The sequence below is a fragment of the Drosophila elegans genome, unplaced genomic scaffold (assembly GCF_018152505.1).
Source record: "Drosophila elegans isolate 14027-0461.03 unplaced genomic scaffold, ASM1815250v1 contig_149, whole genome shotgun sequence".
NCBI lineage: Eukaryota > Metazoa > Arthropoda > Insecta > Diptera > Drosophilidae > Drosophila > Drosophila elegans.
Window position 1 is genome coordinate 6,809,703 of NW_024545513.1, and position 24,041 is coordinate 6,833,743.

General features: G+C 38.7%; 2 protein-coding genes across 15 annotated transcripts in view; one reads left to right on the plus strand and one right to left on the minus strand.

The window, feature by feature from the left end:
• Positions 1–24,041, minus strand: part of LOC108142282 (potassium voltage-gated channel protein Shaker) — a 143,807-nt gene that overhangs the window by 26,784 nt on the left and 92,982 nt on the right. The gene's annotated exons all lie outside the window — the stretch shown is intronic.
• Positions 821–1,707, plus strand: LOC108142286. The gene is made up of 2 exons (XM_017266032.2): positions 821–966; positions 1,029–1,707. Exon 2 carries the CDS (start codon positions 1,029–1,031, stop codon positions 1,587–1,589), a length of 561 nt encoding a protein of 186 aa, XP_017121521.1. The 5' UTR covers positions 821–966; the 3' UTR covers positions 1,590–1,707.

Below are 24,041 nucleotides of genomic sequence, written 5' to 3' on the forward strand. Positions count from 1 at the left end.
GAATTAATGTGATGGCGAAAGGAAATTTAAGGCATGCACACACACACACACGCGCCAAAGGAGCCTTGAACTGAGGGAGTGCATTTGCACTCGCACTCGCCACCCAGTCAGTCCTCAATGAGGACCCGGTTATGCATGCCGCACTCCCCAGCTGCGCACCAACCAACCTTTGGGACAACCGCATCTGAGGACATTTTTCGACATTTAACTAAGCCCATTGTGCACTGGCTGTAATAAGGAACTTTGAAAGGATGAATTTATTACGTTTAGCTATTTATAAAATGAAAACACAATTATTGTTCACTCCTTAAGTGAGTTCATTGAGAATCGTCGAGGAGGGTTCTTAATCTTATTAAGACAATACAATGGACAGTATCACGTTTATCGAAATATTATTTAGAGTTCATAAAGTAATAATTTGCTGGGCAAATAGTTTTTGCGACCTAAATAAATAAATACATCACGAAGCTCTGCGAAAAGATGAATAATACTTTCACATGTTGATTTTTTTATATTTAAGTAAGCCAATTGAGAAGCGCTGAGAAGAGTACTGGCTGTAATACGAAAATTCAATTTAATCACCTCTTTTAAATAAAAAAGTAAAAAGTGAAATAAATTAAATTAATATATTTCGTTAATATAGTGTTTAGAGATCACTAAATATTGAATTGCTATGCAAATTTAGTAATGCAAGTAAATAAATAAATCAAGAGACCTTAGAATCTTATAAAAAAAATGCACTTTATTAAACTAATGAATTATGCAAAAAAAAACAATGAAGTTAACAAATCAGGTGACGATTTTAAAACAACCCTAAAATGTAATGTTTAACAAAATGCTCGATTTTTTAATCGGTCATCCAAACATCAAATTTCCAAATGGAATCAACTGTAGACTGTGCCTAAACTGTCAGCATAAGTTAGTTTGGTATTTTAAGACCAAGCTAAAGCAGATAACCGGTAACAGGTAAATGTAAATTTCTAGATTTCGGATTGAAAAATAATAATTTATGAATGTATAAACTGCAGATGGCTGATGAAACACCGCATGTGGAACGACGATGGTGCGGCCTGGGAAGTCACAAGCTGAGGACCCCGTACCGCGTTCTGAGGAATCCGCATTTGCTCAAGTTCGGCCAACGGATAAACTCCGAGCTCCGTTCACAGCCACTCTGTTTGTCCTGCTACCGGGCTCTAGAAAAGCTCTACAATCTCAAGAACAACAATGCGAAGATGCACGCGGAGCGCAGAAAACGGGCTGCGACTGCAAACAGTTCGACATTGACTAGCACTGAGACCACGGGCTCTAGTTCTACGGTCAATGCCGCAGTTGTGCCTCCATCTCCAGAGAGAAGCTCCTCCCAGGACCAAGGACCCACCACTAGTGCCGCGGCAGCGGCAAAAAGAGCCAGAACGGAAAGCACAGCAACCTCTTTCGACGACGACGACGATCCCAACTCCAATCTGAGTTTAAATGCCGTCAATGGCACCCGATTGCCCCATATTCAACCGATTCCACGAAGACGTCAGTTCGTGCACCTTAACAAGAATGCCATGGACATATATCTGGCAGGAACAACTGGAGGATAACACTGCTCCTTCCCAATGGTACAATCCATTTTTTCATTATATTTCTAAATAAGTAAATGTCGAAGCAGGACTTTTGTGCAGCACATTATTTAGCAAGGGATTCATCTGCTATGTCTAATATTCAGTAGTTAATTGTCTTTCACAGGAATTTTGGAAAATTTATCAAGCAAATGCCAAATTTATATAATTTGTGTAGGCATTGAAATTTGTTAACTATATCTCCTGTCTTACAACATTTACATACTTTCTTAACCACAAAACTAAATCGGAATTCTCTAAAGTCGAGCCATACCTTGTATGTTGTGGTTTAGCAACTAAGCCAAAAATCTCAGCATTCGGTACTAAAGTCTTGACTTTGGACTTTGTATCCTATCCGAGCCTCACCCTACATTGTAGGTCCTGGCTCAAAGCCTGAAGTCTCTATTTGGCTCAGCCGCAAGTTTGTGTGCTGCCCACGGCCAAATCGATTCCCCTCTGGGAAATAGCATTGATAAGGTTGCCTTGCAGCCGCCTCCCACTGGAACCCACATGGGCGTACGGCCAGGGGGGTGGGGGTTTCGGGGGGCGTGGGGGGATCGAGCAGCGTGTCAACATGATTCAATCAACGCCGTCAAACGAGAGGCGCCGCAGGCTGTGCAAGGTGAATGCGAAACTGGATTCAAGGCTGACGTCACGAACGGCATTCGACTGACAAAGTTTCAAAGTTTCAAAGTGAATATGAATGAATGAAAATGTACGTGCAATAAATAACTAATAAATAACTTATTCACAGGGCATACAACTCTTTTGGAAAAGATTTTTGAAATGAGAAATACATTTAGGTAGCAAAACTTGAAGAATTATAAAATCCTTTAATATTAAATATTAATAATAGTTATTAGTTATTATTAATAGTTAGTTACTATAATATTTCAACATATTTTGGAGTTATTTCAATTGGAAAAGGATTTTTAAATAAGAGATACATTTATTTATAAAGCCTGGAGGAACTTTAAAATCCTATAACAATAAATATTATTAATAATAGATAATGTTATTTTCTTTTGGCAACATGAACAATTGTGTTTTTAAACATCTTTAAATTGTTTGGACCTACGCTTTTGCTGTGCAAACACTTAAATTTTGCGAAAACTAGATTGCATTTGACCAATTTGCCCTGGAAATGCACCTGCCACTCCCGGACTTGTATGTGCACCCGGATCCGGACTCGGACTCGGATTCGGATTCGGATCCGGGGCCATCAATCGCCAGACGTTCGGGGGATCGGGGATCGGGGATCGGGAATCACGGCCGCCGCAGAGTCGAATTATGCAAATCCCGGGCTGAAAGATTCACGGACGGATAGTTATAGTCGGGGCGGGCCAACCTACAACCAACTGGCCTGCCCTAAGCGACCTTGGCCAGTTGCGTGCACAATTTGTGTGAGTTGCTGGTATGTTTTCGTGATTTGCTTTTTGCAATACCCCTTGCCATTGAAAACTGGAGTTTTATGGGCTATTTGGAGCGGTAGAAATGCGGTATTTTTACGCCGATAACTTTAAAGCATATGTTGTTATGGTAAATTATTTTCAATTTAATACAAGAAAATAATATATCAAATTTGTTGTACTTTTTGGCATGGTTTTTGTTTACTTTTATTGTGTGTATTGTTTGTATTTATGTTGCCATAAATTATAATAATAATTTCAAAGAAGTTAATTCAAGATCTTAAGTTGCAGGGCATTTAGAAGTTTTGAACTCGTTGTTCGGGGGGCTTAGTTTTGGTTTTCCATTTTCATTTTCATTTCCATTCTCATTTCTTGTTTTCCGTTTGGCTTTTTTATTTTTGGCAACCATTCTCAGGTTCTACTCGTGTGCAACGACATGCAAGCTGTTTGCCAACAGCCAAACAACAACAGCAAGGGTGTGGGGGTGAAAGGGGTAAAAGGGGCAAAAAGGGTGAAAGGGGTGAAAGTGGGCGTTGGGTGAAAGCTTGTTGCCTGTCGCTTTCTGTTTTCGGTGCTGTTTGCATTTGCCGTTGCACGTTTGCCCACAAGAATGAATGAAAAGGGCTGTGGAAAATGGAGAAGGTGTTGTGGAAAATGGGCAAAATGGAGTGGGGGTCCTCGAGTAAGGTGCAAAAAAGTGCTGGAAAAGTGTGCACGTCAGGCATTTTAAACATGTTCCGCTATTTGAAACTTTTCGTCGTTTATTATTCGAAATAGCAGGCTTAGCTTAAAGAAAAGCAACAACAGAACGGCGGAAAGGAGTTCGAGGCAAAAAAAAAGGGACCGGAAACGAACTTGTTAAGCGCGCAATTTAAAAGCGAAGCGAACTTCTCCAAAGGTGAAACTTTTCAAATGTCTCAAGTGCGTCAAAGGCGTAAGAGTTAGTAGATTGGTCAGAAGGGGGCTTAAAGGGGTTTGAATTGGGGTGGCAAAGGGGTGGAAAGGGGTGGAAAGGGGTGGAAAGGGGTGGAAAGGGGTGAAAAAGGTACTGAAGAATGGACACTTGACTATGCGAAGATAGAAGGGCTCTTAGCCATTGCTCGCCGAAGTGCAATCAGTTCATAGCTCTTAAGCAGAGATAAGACAATCAAAAGACTGCGGAATATTCATTAATCGATATTGCCTGGTTGTATAAGGGTAAAATAACAAGCTTTAAAATATTTATTTCAAGAAAATGAGAAGAATTGTCTCCTTTTATTTGAGTTGAGCCATAAAGGAAAACCGTAAAGCATGAACTAATTAATTGGAAAAATAAATATTCTATATTATTATATTCGTTTGTTATTAATCAGTAATTGATAAAATGTAAATCAACATTTAAAAAATATTTAATTGGAAATTATCATAGTTGGTGCTTTTTTTTAATACAATAATATATTCGATTAGTAGCAATTAGATATCCTTTTCAGTCCAATTAATTAGGTGGCTAGCTTCCATATGTATAGGGTTTCAGTTGAAGTAGCGAGGGAATTTCCACAATGGTCAAAGATGACCCAGAAACTTGCCCCCACAGCTACAGCTCAATATAAATTCCAATCTTCTTGGCCACAATCAAAGTAATCTCCATTCAATTTGTTAAGTCCCCGAAACCGTTTAATGTTCCCCCCTTTCGGTTGTGTGGTTTTAATTTTAATGCACTGCACAGGGAATCTGTGGAGGGGTTGGGCATTTTCGTGGTCGAGATAAGGGTAAAAGTACGGGGAAAGTCAAGCGAGTGAAAGCGACACAAAGCTTATGGTATGGCAGCAGCACACAAACTCACACACTGCGCTCATTGTTGGCTGTTCGGTGTTCATTGTTCATGGCTTTGTTGCTTTGTTGCTGACGTTGACGTCGCTTGTCGCCTTGTCGCTGCCAGCAGCAACTACTGCCACTAGTGCTAGTATCAACAGCAACAACCAAACAACCAAAAGCCAGGATCAAAAGTCAAGAACAATGACAGCAAATAGCAAGTAGCAAGTAGCAGGCGGCAAGCGGCAAACGGCGAGCAGCGGGCAAAAGTCAAGTTGCAAGTTGAAATGTGCGGCAATTGTTTGCCCGGGCAAAAGGCAAAGTGAAAGTGTAAGCCTCGTCAATCAACAACAATAAGAACAGTTGGACACTAAGGAAAATTTGGGCAATGTATGAGAACGTTAAGCTCTTTATTCTGGCACCCAATTTGGAACGCTCATGATCTTGTGTTAAAAATTAAGCATTACATATATTCCTAAATTTAAAATTTGCCACCACAGCTGTAAATTTTAAATGTTTGCTATTTTTATGGCTACGTTCTGGGAAAAGTGCAAAGTGTTCCACCTAACCTAAAATAGTAAAAACTTTAACTATGCAATTATTTGTTATTGGTTTCTCTCTCTGCAGGATGGAAAGGACTCGGTGTCAGCGGTTTTAGTGTCATGAATTGCTTTCGCTGGCGTCGGGCATCAATTTACCAATTTACCCAGATGCATTAGATTCGCTCTTCATTCGTTCTTGAACTTCTGGTGGGCAAAGTCTTTGTGAGTGGGGAAAATCAAAGGAGCGCCAGCCACAGGCATACTGGCAACAAAGCTATAGCTAAAGCTACAGCATCGTTATCAATGTCAAACTCATGTCAATTCAGTGAGACGATTACAGGATATCATCAAAGGATATTGTTATGTCTCAATCGGCTGAAAAGGCTGGGTGGAATGATGGTGTGGTCTGGGGCCATTGGAATGTTAATGATATTGATGCTGTGCCACTTTTGTGTTTGCTGTTTGGGCAACTGTCAATGTCACATTGCGCATACGCCGCATTGACCCACCCACCATTTAGAGGTGAGTGTGAGAGTCAGTGTGAGTGTTTGGATGGGTGAGTGTTGGTTAGTGTGTGTGTGTGTGTTGTGTGTTGTGTGTGCCTGTCTCTCTGCTTGTCTGTTTGTGCATCTGCATTCATTCCTCTGCGACTGGCGCTTCACCATTTGTCATTCACCATCATCATCATCATCATCATCATCGTCATCATCTCGGAGGAATGCGCCCCAGAAGGTATGCAATGGAAATTCTTGACAAGCGGTTAACATATTGCGACTCTTATCCCTTCGCCTTATATAGTAATGCTAGTGAGTAGCATTTCTTTGTCTTGTTCCTTGCCAAATAGTTTGGCAACAACTTAAACTAAGGAAATTGCCAAAACTTTGAAAAATTTAATAAAACTTTATCAGTAGTATTGTTGAGCGAAAACATTTTTTAAAGGCTTTAAGATCTTAAGGCGTTTACTTTTTTAAGTCCACAGAAGAATTTTTTCTATGGATACGATTTAAAGAGTATTATAATCAATAAACTAAAGCGAGTATTGTTTATATTTTAAATGCTATTTAATATCAAGTGATTCTGCTTTTTCGTGTAGAAAAATAGCTCTTAAAATGCCATTTAATAAGTTAAATAAAATAAATACCCTTCTTAATGTATATTTTGAAAGTCTTAAGGTATTCCGTCACTACTGAGATCACTTTAAAATGCAACAAAGAAGTCTATTTACTTGCAGGCACCTCAGCAAGTGATTTTTAATAGCTTGAGATGAGTAAAATGCAAACAAAAAAGGCTTTCCGCTTAGTCCTCCGCTTGTTTCCGCGAAATAAACATTATCGAATTAGAGCAAGCGGAGCGCCCAAGGACCTTACCTATCGCAGAGAAGAGGGGGCGAGGCGTTCGATAGGTTTTCACCGCTCAACGGCTGCTCCTGGCGCGGTCGCAGAACCGGTGTGAGGCCCCATCGCTCGATGAAATCGATGCGGGAAATGGTTGAGGACGAGCAAGTGGTGCGAATCGCTAATTGCGCCAATGTTCAGCCTGCTCGGATGATGGCGTATCCCGGCCGCGGCCTCGTCCAGCGGCTGCTCCTGCTCCTGCTGCTGCTGCTGCTGCTCCACTTTACGATAATCCACTTGCGATGCTGGTACGGAGCACCGTCTGTTATTTGGCGAGCACCCTGGTTTGTGGCACCTCCGTGCAGCTGCTTCTGGCCATTAAGGTTGATTTGGCTACTACTTGGGCTAGCATTTGGCAATTGGTTGCAGTGTAAAACGAGGAAGTCCTTTGGGGGTTTTTGTTTTCTTGTTTTTCGGGGCGAAGAAGATGAGTCTGGAATTTTGTTGTTATTGTTTGGCCCTCGGAACAGTTATCACTTTGGCAATTAGGCAATGCACTTTGCACTGTTTTGTTGACATTGCTTTTGGGATTTTCATCACATTTTTAGCTGCAGTTTGATGAACACATTTGAATTTTATTTATTTATATTAGCTTTTTGTTCAACCATTTATTTTCCCAAAAAAAAAATCCAATCTATACATACACACACACACACAGTGACAGTTTCATTTGAACCGGAAACAGCAAGTGAAAATGGCAATTTCCGCTTTTGGAAGCACTCTTACATGTTTTAGGTTGTTTTGAATTTGTTGGATAAAAATAGGCTGCCAGGCGAGTGAGAGAGAGAGAGAGAGAGAGCCTGTGAGATGTCCTTTACCTATTGATTTTTAGAGCCCAGATTTTTCACGTTTTATTTATGGGTCGCACTTAAAGCGATTTCATTTGTCCCTCTGTGTTTTCCAACACATTTTTTTGTGTGTTTGAGAAATAATTACAATTGGTTGCTGCAGCTGCAGTTGCTGCTGTTGTTGCTGTTGTTTTTGGCGCGACTTTTCGATTGGGAACAACAACCTTGAACCTTTCGGTTCAGCAGAGAAATTGGGCAGCAAAATGGAGGGGGTGTGAAACAGGTGAAGCTCACACACACACACATACACAAACATACCACGCCTTCACTCATTTGTGCAGATGTTTTATTTTTGATTATTTCACAAACACACACACATCAGGAAAATATCTTTATTTATTTTATTTTCTATGTTTAGATATTTTAAGCAGCAAGAATATTTCTTTTTTGATTTGCCCTCTGGCTTTCCTTGCTTTTGCTCCCTTTTCGCTTTTGTATGCGTTGGGGCTTATCCCGCTTGTCGCTTTTTGCTTCTTGCTTTTCGTCCTTTCCTTTTCGCTTTTCGCTTGGTTTCCAGTTCGAGGGCCAGAACAAACAACAGTTCGCCTGGAAGAGCGCGCAAAAACGTGGCGCGGCATAGGAAACAGTGGCAATGGACCGCCAGTGAAACGGGCGGAGATGTGGAACGTGGAAACGGAATGGCAGTGAAACGGACAGCGAGGCGCAAAAGGACGAAAGGCGACGAATGTTGTGCCATAAGTGGCAAGCGAGAAATTGAAGCGTGTAAGCGCTTAACTGGCGATGTAATGACACCGACGCACACACACACACACACACACATACACACACACATACACACACACAAACACACACATCAGAAGAGGCAGCAGCAGCACACCCACACTTTCTCCTACTCACACACAGCCGGACACGTGTAGCGTGTGTGTATAACAAGTCACCAATACGAGGGCAAAAGTTCGTGAGTAATTGTAGGAGCACACACACACAAACACACACTAAGAGAGAGAAGAAGAGCGCGCAAAGGATGATGTTGAGGTAAAAATTGAGTTGGGTTCTTTGGTCTAATGGCCCTGCACAATGGGAAACTTGTTGGCGGATTTATGCAACCCATACACACGCACAAAAAGAGAGAGAGAGTGTGCCACACGCACATGGACTTTAGTGCGTGTCCTGGCTGCGTTTAGCGTTTCTCTGCTGTGTGCCCCGTTTATTGGCGTTTCCTGCTTGGGCCGCTGCTTCGTTGCCTTTGCAGCCTAGCGTATTGTGCGCTTTTCCATTATCTTTACCGTTATTATCAGACACCTCCGCTACACCTATCTCCCTCTCTCTATGTCTCTCTCTCTCTTTCTCTCTCTCTCGCAGGAGTGTTAAGCAGCTGTCAGTTTTTTGTTTTCCAATTTCCTCTTTTTTTTGCCATTGCGTCTGCGTGTTTGCTGTATATGTGTGTGTGAGTGCGAGGGGGGAGGGAGGGTTCCCTTTGAGGCCGGGAATTTTGCCTCGGCCGGGAAAAAGTGAACCGGGTCCCCATTGCCATGCCCTCTTTCATCTCTTCGCATCTCCAACGAATTTCTTTGCTATTTTCTATTTTTTCGGTGTGCGCAGTAAATACTTCACCCATGGCCCACACCCCTCACAAAAAGAAAGAGACATAGAATAGAGAGAAAGAGAGAGAGAGAGAGAGAGAGAGAGAGTAGCAGCTGGGCAGAAAGAGACATCAACTCACGCCTCTGTTGTTGCCTTTGTCTTGTCACGCATTTTATGGGACTGAACTCAACTCAACCCAAGGTACCTTTACTTTATTTTACTCTACTTTGCCAAACTAGACTAAATTTGAGTTGCTACACGTTCACTGCCTTGAGATTTTGAACGTCGAGATTTTGATTGTTGGTACCAGATTATTATTTTTGAATTTTGTATAGTTAATCAATATAACCTCCAGCTTCATAGACCTAAAATCTATAACCTTACTTTCCAATTTTATTCAGGAAAAACTGCATTCAAGTTTCATCCCAAGATGCCCTGAACCTATGTAAGGATGTTATTAAATTAAAGTAAATAAAATGAAAAGCAAACTTAAACTGATGTAAGGTATAATATTAACTTAATAATACAATTAGTAAAATCACGTAATATATAAATAGGAACTTAAACACAAATAAAAAAATGTGTTTGCTAGTACCAAATATAATTAAAATATGTAGCAATTTGGTCAGTATGCAATCAAAACAAAATAAACTAAAATTCAAAATAAAAGAAAAAAATAATAAATGTCCTTTTTTTGAAAATAAGTAATAATAAATAAGTAAGAGTGCTGAACACTTATAATTACACAAAATTATGGATTAAACCAATCAGCTCATCTGACCAAAAATAATAATAATTCTAAGAAAGTAAAATAAATATAAACTTAAAAGAAATACATACGACGGGTCCATTGTGGATGCTGAGTCCATAATTATGGTGAATTTTTGAAAGCCCCGTAGAAAAGGCTTTAAGTTTTAATTTCGATTTAAATATTGCCTAGCTTGCAAGTATTTCAGTTGCTTAATTTTTTGGCTGTCACTTGCCGATGCTAATTGATTGATGGGTCTAACTGCATTGTGTTAACATCCCTCCGCCCTTTCCTGCATCCGCTGTCATCGATGAGTTTTAATCAATTCTGATTAGCTATCCGTGTATTTTCGTGTGCCTGTCTGTGTGCTGGCGATGCTTTTGGCAACAGTTTGAAGTTCACACGTTGCCAATCTCTTTCTAAACGAAAAACAGAATCAGGACCAGCAGCTCATCCATCAATTTCAGCTGTCTGTGTGCGCCAGTGTGAGAGTTTGGCATCCTCGAAAGGTCAACATCAGCATATAGCATCTGTGCGCCACGGAATTGAGCACTTGCCAAAAGTTTAGCCAAATTGCAGCCAGGTGAGAGGCCGAACGGATAAAGGATAAATTAAGGACTCAATTTGGGGCCGATTTGTGGTTAGCTTGCTATTTTTTACGGCCCATTGGCTAGCAATAAAATAACTCATCTGCATTGTTGTTTTCAGTGAATATAACGCATACGCAACGTGGAGTGATTGAACAGTTCGATTCTTTAAAATAAATTCATGAAGCTTTTATCTGTTTTAGATATTTCTTAACTTAAATGTGATGTTGGCAAAATTCTTCTTTTTAAATGTAAATGGAATTTATTTTCACAGATTAGTAAGCTTTCAATTTAAACACCACGGTAAGTAACGATTTGGATTGTGTACCAACTAAAATTATTACTCATAAACTAAGCCTAAGTAAATCGGTATACCTTATTTTATATAAGAGCTTGTAAAACACCAGCAAACCTCTTCATTCAGACATATTATTTAATTAATTCACAAATGCCTTTACTTACAACAGGAAAAACTTTAAATAAAATGTGATTTCTACGTTTAAGACGACCACCTTGGCGTATGAGTCACAAAGAACATGTATACGCACTGTCGTACACACAAAATTACAATAAATAGCCCATACACACAGTGGTCGATGTCAATAATGAGAATTTGTAACTTATGAATAGCAAAGAAAAACTCTTCATCTCTTTGAAGTATTTTCCAGGAATTTGTAAATTTGCGAAACAAATCAAGCTGATATAACTCATACGCAATGTGTGACTTAGGCAGTTGTACACATTTTTGTTTATAGTTGATGTGGAGGATAAGCAAGGTAGAAATTGGGAAAATAGCACAACATGCTTAATCTATGCGAAAAATATTCTATGTATTTTGAATTTTTCAAAACAATTTGCCAACGCTTTAAGGATATTTACGTGTATGCCTGTTTTTCTCATTTCTGCCTAAGGTTTTCGTTGTTTCGTTTGGGATATTGTGTGAGTGTGTTTGCGTGAAGATGAAGACAAAGCGTAAAGCGAGGAATGTTAAGGGAAAAGGGAGAGGAAAAAACATACACACACACACACACACACTGCAGTAGCAGCAGCAAAAGAAGGCATCAAATTGCCTTTGGAACGTCCTTAAGAAGGATATACCTCAAAAATATTGCTTACAGCGGAATTGCTGCTGATGCTCGTTGTTGTTTTTGTTGTTGTTGTTCAGGTAGGCTGCTGTGCAAACAACAACAACAACAATAAGGTGCAAACAACAACAACAATGGGACCTCTCTCTTATTCTCTCTCTCTCTGTGTGCTATTCGCTTTCTCTCTGTGTGTTTTCTGCTTAGCAATATGTTATGTGCCAACCCACCCCCTGCCTTTCACCTTTCTTGCACTACTTTCTCTTTGGCGGCCACTTGTTTAATGCTATTTTTTAAGTGCTCTTTGGTATTATTTTGAGTTTATTTTTTCTTTCTATTTAATTTGTTGGTTATTTTGCTATCTAAACTTTTGCCTTGCGCTTGTTCGATTTATTGTTGAAATGCCTGGCATGTCAGCGGAATTTCGGCGATGCCAAAATCGCAGAATCTGCACTGCAGACACAATATCATTGCTTTTTACACACAGGTCTAATTTTGTTGTTTTGTTTGATATGTCAAGGTTAAGCACACGAACGCAATCCCATGGATCTATGTATCTTTATCGCTCGGTTTTAATCTCTCCATTTGCCGCACTTTTTCTTTTATTTTCAATGGTTTTTTTTTTGCTTTTACACATACACACACACAGTAAAAAAAAGTGTATTTTCTTTTAAAAAAAAATGTGTAAAAAATGCGTTTTATTTTAGTAGGTTTAAGCACGTTTTTTTTATTCTTCTGGGTTTTTTTTTTGTATTTTTATTGCCCGCGGCCGTTTCTTGTTCGTCGTTGGTCTTGTGTCCTGCCCCGCCCCCTTCGCGACGACCGCCCCCTTGTTGATGCACCGCCACTGGAACGCCACGAATCGGCAATGGAACACAGCCGCGCACTTTCCCAGTTTCAGTTTCGATTTCGGTTCGGCATTCAGTTCTAGTATGGGTTCTGGTTTCGATTTCGGTTTCGGTTTGGATTTCGGTATTCGGTTTGTTTAGGTCGGCTGCTCTGCATCCTCGTCGGCATCTGCTGTCGGCTGCTGGCTGCCAAAGACTGACTCTCGGCGGAATATACTGGGCCATCCGCTCGGCGTTCTGCGTTCGTCGTTCCCCCTGGTAGTTCCCTTTCCGCCGTTCCCCAGTTTCGCTGCCAGCGTTCCCCTGATTGCCGCCTACTCCCCACCCCATCTCCTTCTCCTTCTGCTGGTTCTCCTGGAGAGACAGCTGCTCCGCCACTGGAAGCTGGAAGCTGTCAGCTGGTCTTCCAGCCGAACCCGCCACTAAGCTTGGGCTTCGCTTCGCCAGATTCCTCAATGAATAAAGCTCGCGGTGGCACAGCCGCTGACAGCTGTCAAAATCACTAAGCGGCTGCTGCGCCACCAAAACTTTCATTAAGGCAAGCCCTCATAAGCCGCTTTTAAATTTAAAGCTTATTTCGTAACAATCTATTTCTTTTTTACCAAATCTCGAGTTAATTTTATTCATATTTTAAACTCAGATTTTTGTAAATTTTTTTGTTGATATCTTTTGAATAGAAAAGATTTCAGTAATGCCTACAGGTGTTTTTCAAATAGTTTTTTTTAAATTAGCTTAAGATGGTAGTTTTTTAGATATTATTACTCATTATTTTTTTTGTATATGCAAACAAAATAAGGTTAATTACAAAACAAAACATTCTGGGGAACGGAAAGATTGTAATATAAACAACATTTATTTTGGTATCATCTAATTTTTGTAAAATGTATTAACGAAGCTTCTTTATTTATTTAAAGGTTCATGTAGACCTTTATGTGAGGAATATAGTAAAGCCGTGTAAATAAATATAGATCATCAGTTGATTGTGTTTTTTTTTTTTTTTAACAAAGACTTGTTGAGTCAACTCACAATATCGCAACGTTTAGTAAAATGCGCAACATGTGCAGAAATGCACTTTTATTTTAAGAATAAAGGTGTATCAATAAGCCGTCTAAATGTATGAATGAAAGGCCATTAGAAACGACAAAAGATTAAAAGTCAAAAAACGGAACGCCGCAGAAATCACCAAACCGCAATTAAAACGAAATGGGCATATGAATCCAATTAGTGTCAAATATTTATGCTTGTAAAATGTTCTTCTGATTTATCCCAATTAAAGGCTGACGGAATGCAGCGGAAACGGAACACGGCCAACTGTCAGTTGGTCAGCTGTCAACAGAGCGAGCTTTTCGCCTGGAAGCCGGAAGCTGTGCGGCTGCTGCTTTTCCGTTTTCCAGTCAAAAGCTCGGCGCACAGGGGGCGCCACAGAAAGCTTCGTCCTCCGGATGCTGGGCGCGCACTACAAAAATTGAAAATCTTCAAATCCGCAGGTGAATGAAAGCTGATGGTTTTGGTGAGTTAATGGGTCGGTGGGTCAGCCGCATCGATTACCATCGCCGCAGTTCACAGCCCCCGTATGACGTCAGTGGGCGGGCCCTGCCATCCGCGTATCCTTGACAGACTACCAAGGCTGAAATCCACTCCCCTCCCCCTTCAATCTCCACCCCCAATGACCACCGACCGGACCACCTAATGCGATTAATCCGGCACATGCGACACGACCCAACCAGCAATGGCAAACAACTCAAATCGAATTCATATTCCGTGTACAAAATCAATTAGTCAGGTCCATTGGCCAATAAGGACTAAAGGACTTTAGGCGTAAAAAAAAACAAGCTCTTTATCGGCGTGACCAATTCTGGCGAAAATAATTCACTTAATGTTGCATACGAGGGTAGAAAATTCAGAAAAAAAACATGTTTATTACTTTATCTTTAAAGTTTGGTTCAGATAAAATCCACATATTTTTTGAGCGATGCAAAAAAATTGAGTTTAGCATTTTAAATTGATCATATAACATGGAAAGCTCTTTATTCATAAATATTGAATTCAGATTAATAAAACAACATAGTTCCATTATCTTTAACAAGGAGATACACCAAATAACCAAAAGCCACATATAAAAGTTCAACATTACAGGTAATCTTTATACTTTAATCCAAACTTTAATTATAAGTCTACCAGCACATTTTGTAAAAAGGGTAATTTTAATAAATTACTGCATGCGAAGTACTTTCTGGCCATGTACGTATTAATTATTTATTGTAAAACTTGCCACTTTTTCCAAGGAGCCACCAAATAATTGGTTTAAGTGAAGAGTAATTGAGTTGTTGTTGCATGTCAGCGTAAACATATGAGTATTGAATATTTATTACGATGGTTGATGTCTGCTAAAATTATGTAATATTTCAGTTATATCCATGAAGAAACTAGTAAAAGTAAATATTGTTGGTGTAGTAGAGCATTTGTTTATTATTATTTCTCTAGGGAAAATTTTCTCTGCAACTGTGTTTCAAGAATTTGTTTCTGTTTAAAAAAACTTGGAAGTTTTACCACCAGGCAGGACTAACAAACTTTGTTTGTGATTTTCGTGGCACAAAACGCACAAAATGCAATAATTATTGACCAACCAGATTGCTATGGCAGTTATGTGTTGCACTCGAGGTTGAATTTTGAAATTGCCATTGCTGGCATTGTTCGACTGGCAATTAATCAAGCTGAAATATTCACTGTGGGCTTGTGCATTTTGTAGCCATCACTCCATCGATTAGGAGTGTGCTGAAAGGCCACAGGATGTACATATGTATACAGAGTATGTCGAGTGGGTATAATAAATCGAACGCTCGAGCTGTGGTTGCGGCAAAACTAGTATTTCATCAATTAGCCAGGCTATGGATATGCTATTTTTGGCAACGATTTTGGCCTACAAACAATAACAAAGGGCCCAAAGTGACGCACACAGCGTTTGCGGATATACAGTCGTGTATTGGCCATACAACAAGGAATTGGCCAGAGGAACAAGGATAATGCGGCTAGCCGTGGCTGCACTTAACCAAGTCCAAAACGAAAGCTGAGCCCAAAAGCTGAAGCCTGCAGCCGATGCCTTCGCTGAAGTCAAAGGCTGTGGGAGCCATAAAAATTTTAGTGTCGTGTTATACATTGTTACCCAGCCGCCTGCTGTTCCCCCTCCCCACCCCTTGTTTCCCCTTCCCCCCTCGATGCTGCATTTTTTCTCGCTTTTTCTTTCTTTTTTTTTTTTTTTTTTTGGCTTTTCTGCTCGCTTGTTAAGCTGCTAGCCAAATTTATGGCCAGCGATTCGCCACAGAGCGCGACGAGGGAAAAATGCGGAAAATGCACATTTTCCGAGGGGCTGGCCGTGGATTGGGTGAGCCTGCTTAACAAGGATGACAATAAAGGTGGCCACCAGGATATATCTGCGGCCACTGGGCCACCAGGGCTACTTACTACGCTGGCCCACAAATTAGGTGATCTGATAATACATTTTCCTGCTAAAGAAGTTTGCCATTTTCCAAAAGTTTGGAATTGTCCAGAAAATCGTCCTTCAATTAACAAACCAAGGCTTAGAGATTTTTAGGAAATTAGAGAAACCAAAAGCAATTTTAGGCTTAATCGGACAAAGGTAAAAAAAAAATTTGGGGTTGGATGTGCTAGATTTTGAAGAAAATATCAAGAAAACTAAGCCGCAAACTCAAATTATGACAATAAATTACCCCAAAAAACAAACTAAGTTTTCAGCCTAGATTCTTAAAGAATTTAACAACAAGATTATACAAGTATATCATTTTGAAATCGCACGAATTTAAGAAAAGTTTTGGACTTAAAACTACAGGTTTTTGGTCACTTTTCCGTAAAACTGTTTTTTGGATATTTAGAAATAAAAATGACAAAAAATCGAACCAAAGTTACAAACCGAGATATAAATGCAGATTTTTAGAGAATGGAAACGCAAGTCTTTAAAGATATACCATTTTGAAATCGGATGACTGTAGGAAAAGTTATGGATTTAAAAGTGCAGCATTTTAGACACTTTTCCGCAAAGCCATTTTTTGGATATTTAGAAAGGGGTTACATCATAAAAATGACAAAAAATCGACCCAAAGTTGCAAACCAATATTTAAATGCAGATTTTTAGAGAATGGAAACGCGAGTCTTTAAAGATATACCATTTTGAAATCGGATGACTGTAAGAAAAGTTATGGATTTAAAAGTTCAGCATTTTAGGCACTTTACCGCAAAGCCATTTTTTGGATATTTAGAAATGGGTTACATCATAAAAATGACAAAAAATCGTCCCAAAATTACAAACCAATATTTAAACCAATATTTAAATTAAACCAATCTTTAAAGATATACCATTTTGAAATCGGATGACTGTAGGAAAAGTTATGGATTTAAAAGTGCAGCATTTTAGACACTTTTCCGCAAAGCCATTTTTTGGATATTTAGAAAGGGGTTACATCATAAAAATGACAAAAAATCGACCCAAAGTTGCAAACCAATATTTAAATGCAGATTTTTAGAGAATGGAAACGCGAGTCTTTAAAGATATACCATTTTGAAATCGGATGACTGTAAGAAAAGTTATGGATTTAAAAGTGCAGCATTTTAGACACTTTTCCGCAAAGCCATTTTTTGGATATTTAGAAAGGGGTTACATCATAAAAATGACAAAAAATCGACCCAAAGTTGCAAACCAATATTTAAATGCAGATTTTTAGAGAATGGAAACGCGAGTCTTTAAAGATATACCATTTTGAAATCGGATGACTGTAAGAAAAGTTATGGATTTAAAAGTGCAGCATTTTAGAGACTTTTCCGCAAAGCCATTTTTTGGATATTTAGAAATGGGTTACATCATAGAAATGACAAAAAATCGTCCCAAAATTACAAACCAATATTTAAATGCAGATTTTTAGAGGAAGGAAACGCAAGTCTTTAAAGATATACCATTTTGAAATCGGATGACTGTAAGAAAAGTTACGAATTTAAAAGTGCAGCATTTTAGACACTTTTCCGTAAAGCCATTTTTTGGATATTTAGAAAGGGGTTGGTTACATCATAAAAATGACAAAAAATCGACCCAAAGTTGCAAACCAAGATTTAAATGCAGATTTTTAGAGAATTAAGCCGCAAGTCATTTACGATATTCCACTTTTAAATCGGTTGTCTTTAAAAAAGGATGTGGGCTTACAGCTGCAGGTATTTGGCCATTTTTACGCAAGGCCAGTTTTTCTATATTTACATTGGTTAAATGTCGAGAAATAAGACCCGAAATAAGAAACCAATGTTGTAATGCAGAATGTAAAATGTCTACCCAAAATAGATGAGATCCTGATATCAAATTCTGTGACAACTTAAGTAGCGATAATAATTGATGTAACTTTTAAACCCAATTTAATGGTAGCCACTCTAAGCACTATGCTATCGTTTTTTCCACCCGCTTTTTTAATGAGATTTATGAGATGTCAAGCAGATATGAAGGGTGGGGAAAAAAAAGGTTGAAAATCTATGGATGAAAGGGCAGCAGGAAGTTCATATTCAGCCGAGCAGCGATTGGTGCAATTACACTGGCTAGCTGGGCGGTGGCAACTCGACGACAATTCAGCAACAATGCAGCGGCAGCAACCTCAAACGTCAATGGATGCGGAGCGAACGTGGAAATTGTGGCCCGCAGCTTTGCCCGACATTCCGTCTGGGGCTCGAGCTTTTCGTCCTTTTCGTCCTTCTCGTCCTGTTCGAGGACCCAAAGGCGGACGCCTCGGATCCGAGGACCCAAAGGCAGCTGCATAAAATATGCGACCAAAGGCAGTCGAGAGGGACGAAAAATATACATATTTTTCAGCAAGCCGTAGCAAAGAAAAACGAGGCAAAAATGCCGGAGCCATCGATGTGCTGGAAAAAATACGGGAAAATCGGGTAAAAGTCTAAGGAGAAGGGGGAGCGAGAAGCGGCGGAACGACTAGGACCACCGAAATTTGAGCAGCACAGCAAAACAACGTGCAAAATTTATAGCGCATCCTTCGAGCGAGTTGCAAGTTGCAATGGCAGGAAAATTTGTAAAGGGACATGGACATGCACATAGACGTGGACGTGGACGTGAACATGGACGTGGACTTTGGAAAAGGGGGGGAGGTGGCAGTTTGGCGCCACAACCATCTGTATATGTGTGTGTGAGGTTGCTGATGAGCCGAGAAACAAACTGAAAACAAACCTTACATCTTACATTATCATCTTCATCTCCACTTTCACATGCCTGTGTATTTTTTACCATTTAATTTTTAACACATAAAACGTCAATAAACAAATTCTTAATAAAGCAACAATTAATTCAATTACTATTCATTCAAAAGAGATGTACGATTTATGTTAAGAGCAAGTAATTGGCAGGGAAAAGAGAAATTTAAAAATAAACCATTGTGCTATACTTGGAATATAACTATTTTATTAAATTAAGTATGTCAATAAGTAAATATAACAAAGTTATAAATTAGTAAAGTTAAGTTTGTAATATTTTAATATATCAAGGATATAAGTCATCACCAAAGGTTCATTTTAAGTGAAGTAAAGCCTAATCTCCTACTATTTCATAAAAATATTTTTTTTGATGTGCTGCATCTATTTTCCACCCAAATTGCTTGTCACTTCCGGTTCGTCTGCCCTTCTTCTCGTTATATTTCTGTCTCTCTCTGCCCCTTACACACACACACTCTCTGCAAAGAGAGTGTGAAATATGGCTGACACTTGAAAGTTGGCCTTCGATTTTTCATAACAATTGCATATTTATTTGGGCATACGGCACCAAAAGACCCACTTTCCCCACGCTTTCTCCGCTGACTTTTGGGCGATTATGCAAGCGAAGTTTCGCTTCGGGCCAAGTTTTCAAAAATAAGACATAAATAACAAAAAAGCGGAATGTGATTTCAGCTGATTTTATTGATTGTGCATCCATAATTATGTATTGAAAATACATTATGCGAAAATAGTTCAGTTATTAAAATGCGTATGTAAATATATTATCATTTAACCGATTAAGCAAATTTATTTTCAATTTGTTTTTTTTTTTAACAGGCAATTAAATTTCAATGTATTGGTAATCGAATTTCACGGGGTGCGTTGGAAATTTTTGTGTAATTAGATGGCTTATATGGAAATGTGAGTTGCAGTAACATCTGGTGAAAGTAAGGGTGACTTTCTTCTTTGAACTTCAGTCTGCATCTCTCCATTTCCATATATCTCCATGCTCGGATGGGTGTGTGTGTGTATTTGGCCTCAATTTCCCAAGTCCCCGAGTACTAGTATTGCAGAAACTCTCCGCTTTCCACTTGCCACTCCAATTCTCCCAGTCGCCGCACTTTCAGCCCCTCCTGTTTGTCTGCATTTAAATGTGTGTCATGATGTTAATTTACTGCACCGCCGGCTCCAATAAACAGTGCTGCCAATTCGACTTATATCACTTGCTTTTTTTTTGAACTGCTGAACAAATCTTCAACAAATCTTCATTTGTTATATATTTATATAAGAAACAAGTTTAGTGACAAAAACATAATAACTTTGGGGATAATTATTTTAAACATATCAATAAGCATACGATAAACAGTGCTGCCAACTCAAATTCTATTACTAGCTTTTGTCGAACAGTTAAAAATCTTTGTAATTTACCAATAAATCTTCGTTTTTCATAAACTTGTGAAAGCTATATCTTTTGCAAAAATAACACAAAAGCTTAAGGTATAAAAACTTCAAACTTAGCAAAAAGGATACGATAAACAGTGCTGCCAACTCGTTTTATATCACTAGCATTTATCGATAAAATGAAAGTCTGAATCCTTTCTGATAATATCTTCGTTTGTTATGAATTTATATAAGTAATATGTTTTGTTAAAAAATATACGTAATAAATTTGGGTTACAATTTTCAAACATGTCAATAAGCATGTCAAAAAATTATTTCTTGTACTATTATAAGTCATTCGTATTCAATTTAATTCCGTTTGGAGCACAGCGAATTCTTTCACCTTAAAGGTGATTCTTATTTAAGAGGGTTTCATGATTTTAGCTTAATAAATATAATTTAATTTAACATATATAAGATGTTATAGGAAAAATAATTCAATGTAATTTTATTTATTTTACCAAATAAGTGATAATTTGGGGGCAAGAATACTAATTCGGTCATAAAATATATTTCTGTCTTAGCTTTTTTTGGTAATCTTCAGTTGGCAGCACTGGTCAGTTGCTGGAGGCCTGCTGACTCCGTAAGGGGGATGGAGATGGAAAGGAAAAGCGATGGAAAGGCGGAGGAAAAGCCGGGCAAAAAGGCCTAAAGGGGGCGGTGTTGGTGGTCTTTTGATTGCCGAAACTGGCGACGCTTTGCCTGTCGTCAGTTTGTCTGCGGCTCTCCGAATCCGACAGACAGCTGGCAGGCAGTTGGCAATTGTAACTGCAACTGCAACTGAAATTGAAGCTGTATCCGTATCCGTATCAGCAACTGCAACTGCAACTGTGCCCCAACTGGACTCCGATTTTGGCCAGAACGAGCGACACTTGCACTAAGCATTTGTCAACGTCATTAGTTGCACACTGCAAAACAAATAAACTGAGAGGACCAACTTTTTCGCCAGCCAAACTTTGAATGCTAAATAGAATTTAAGTTTTAATTGGTTATGCTTTGGAAGTTAATGCTCGGTATGCTGGGAAAATTCGAAAACATTTTACTAATTGACAACTCTTATTGAGTAGTTAAATTGTTATTATTTCAAGGAGCTATTTAAAAAAAATTCTTTAAGTAATTTTAAAGTAAGTATTTTTTATAAAACCTCTTTAAAACCTTTTTCAATAATAAAGGTAGCAATAAAGCCTTTAGTATGCTAACATTTAGTGATTGAGAAATATTTATTATAATTTCTATAAGCTTTAAATGATTTAAGACTTTATAATTAAGATGATTAGATGATTAGGAATTAGAGAGGGTAATAAATTGCCCTAGTTACCACTTCGTTTGCCAGCGATCTTGTAAGTACAAAACTGGCAATTATGTGAACTTCAAGGCGGGGTACATGAATTTAATTTCATTTTTGCTCGTTTGACGCGACATTGTGTCTGGGCAGCACTGCCACGCCCCCCAGACCATGTCCTCAGCACCGCCCCCAAAGGCCTGACAACTTTGCCGGAATAAACAAAAAGTCAAAGGAGAAAAGGACGGAAAGAACGAAAAGAGAGTGTGGGAAGGAGAGAGAGAGAGATACTCTGACACTAATGCAACAAAATTGAAGCAGATGCAAGTGGAAATGTCCTTGAGGCACATACACACACAGATATATCTAGTTGTATATAGATATATATATATATATATATCTGTATATATATGTGTATATATATGTGCTTAACCCAAAGGCATCAGCCACATTGTACCCTGTGTTTCGCTTTTATCCTTTTTTATGGCCGCCAGAGTTTTCAGTTGCAATTTTTGGCAACTGCTGCAGCGTGTGACGTCACACTCTCACATACACACACAGACTGGAGAAAATGGAGTTGGATTTGTTGAAAAGGGGTAGGCCAAGGGGGGTATAGGCGTCACAGGGGGCGTGGCTGGCCGAGGGAAATGTGTAAATTGCTGCTGCATTTTGGGCATGTTTAATGTAATTACCAAAAGGCTTTCAGTGCACAAACACACACAAGTCACAGTCAGTCACACATACACAATAACATGTGTGTGCAGGATATTCCCCCCCCATTTCGCTTCCCCCTCCCTTCAGCTGGTAACTGCCTTTTGGCATTCAGCCAAAAATATCATTCTATAAAATACGAGTTTAAGCGCAAGCACACAAAAGTCCAATAAGAAACTTCTCCGAAAAAAAAGGGGGAAACAAAAAGAAATGCGCACTGAAAAATCAGCAAGAGAGTTTTTCCCCACCCTCACTCAGGTTTTTCCCCGAACATACATGGCTAAGGATGGGGTTTTTCCCAGCTTGACAGGCTGCCTGCCTGGCGCCCTGCAACTTGAACAAAATAACATTTTGGCTTTCACTTTATTTTTTGTTTTTTTTGCCTAGTCTTATTTTTCTATTTCCCAGCCAGGCTGTTTTTCTCCCATTATTTTTGGGCCATTTTCCATTGCTTACTGTTCAATGGTTTTTGTTGTCTTCAACTGCACAGATGCAAAGATACAAAGAAAAGCCACTTAAATAACGCTTCAAAATCTGTGAACGAGAATCCACCCAAACTTGTAAATGGCAATTGTAATATCGAAAAACTGCAAATATAAATAATGCATGGAGTATACAATTTAAATTTAAAATTATATATAATATATAAACCAATTCCAACTTTGACTTCCCAAATATTTGTTTAACCGAGAAACATTGCCAAGTAACATATTACTTATTTACAGCTGAACTTTTTGTTATTAAATTTGCAATGGGTCGCTTGTTTTCCGTTCCTTTTAAACACAACTTATTCGATAGTTTTATTTATATTTGTATTCTTGGATATACGAAACAGCAAAATAAGTAAGATGTGATTACTATTTTTTATGACAAAATGTTATTTAATATTCAGGATACAAGCATAATTTAATAATATAAATAAAATATAATTTCTAATTCATAAGAGATTTTAAATATGCAAATGATATGTTGAAAAAAATTATGTGAACAATTGTACTTCCGCTTTCAGGGAATTAAATATGCATATGATTTCTTTCAGACAGCTTTTCTACGCGGAAGCAAATTAATATGTTACTGTTCTACTTTATTTATTTATTTAATTCGATTGAGTGGAGAATTTTTTTGCTAAATTCAAATATTTTAGATAGTGTTAGCTATGAAACATGCTAATATTTATTTGTCTTGCACCAATAAAATAAATATTCATTACAAATCCATATTTTTGCACTTTAAAAAAAAAAAAGAAAATATTTTAATTTAAAATATATAAAAAATTTTAATCTATGTATTATTTTCCTATGGGATAAAACAATTAAATATGTTAATAATTACATTACCATGTTATTAGTTGATTTAAAGTTCAATCATTTTAATGTTTCGTTTTACTTTGCCGTTTTTCTCACTTTTAATGTTAGCTTATCTTTTTAAAACGTCCCCGTTTCCCCCAGTGTATATACAAGCCTAAGTTTCAGTCCGCTTTTATTTACCACTTTTTTCTTCTCCTTTCTCGCTGTCAAGTGCAACACGAAATGCTCAGCTCAAAGTTCTCCGTGTGCTTCGTTCTTGATTTAGTTTACTTTAGTCACGTTTATTGCGCTTTTAGGACAGATATCTTCACTACCGGGCCCTCTTTTTTTTTGGCCCCCAGATGCGAACTGGGCGAACTGGGTAAACAATTCGAGTGGCGGAGTTTGGGGGCGTTCCTCGAGTGGTGCAGGTGGTGCACCCAAGTGCCCCGAGATCTGTGCCAGCTGTGGGTCGCAGATAAACGAGTCCTTTAGGCTACATTCGTGGCATACAGCCTCCGCCGCTCCTTATTTATTTATTTTGCATTTGGATATCCGCATGGAAGGAGATTCGGCTCTGATGAAGCCATCAGCAATGCCGCAGGCTAACAGTTTTGCACCTTTTCCCAGGGCGGATTAAAGGGGGGTTTTCATAAAATGCTAATATGCTAG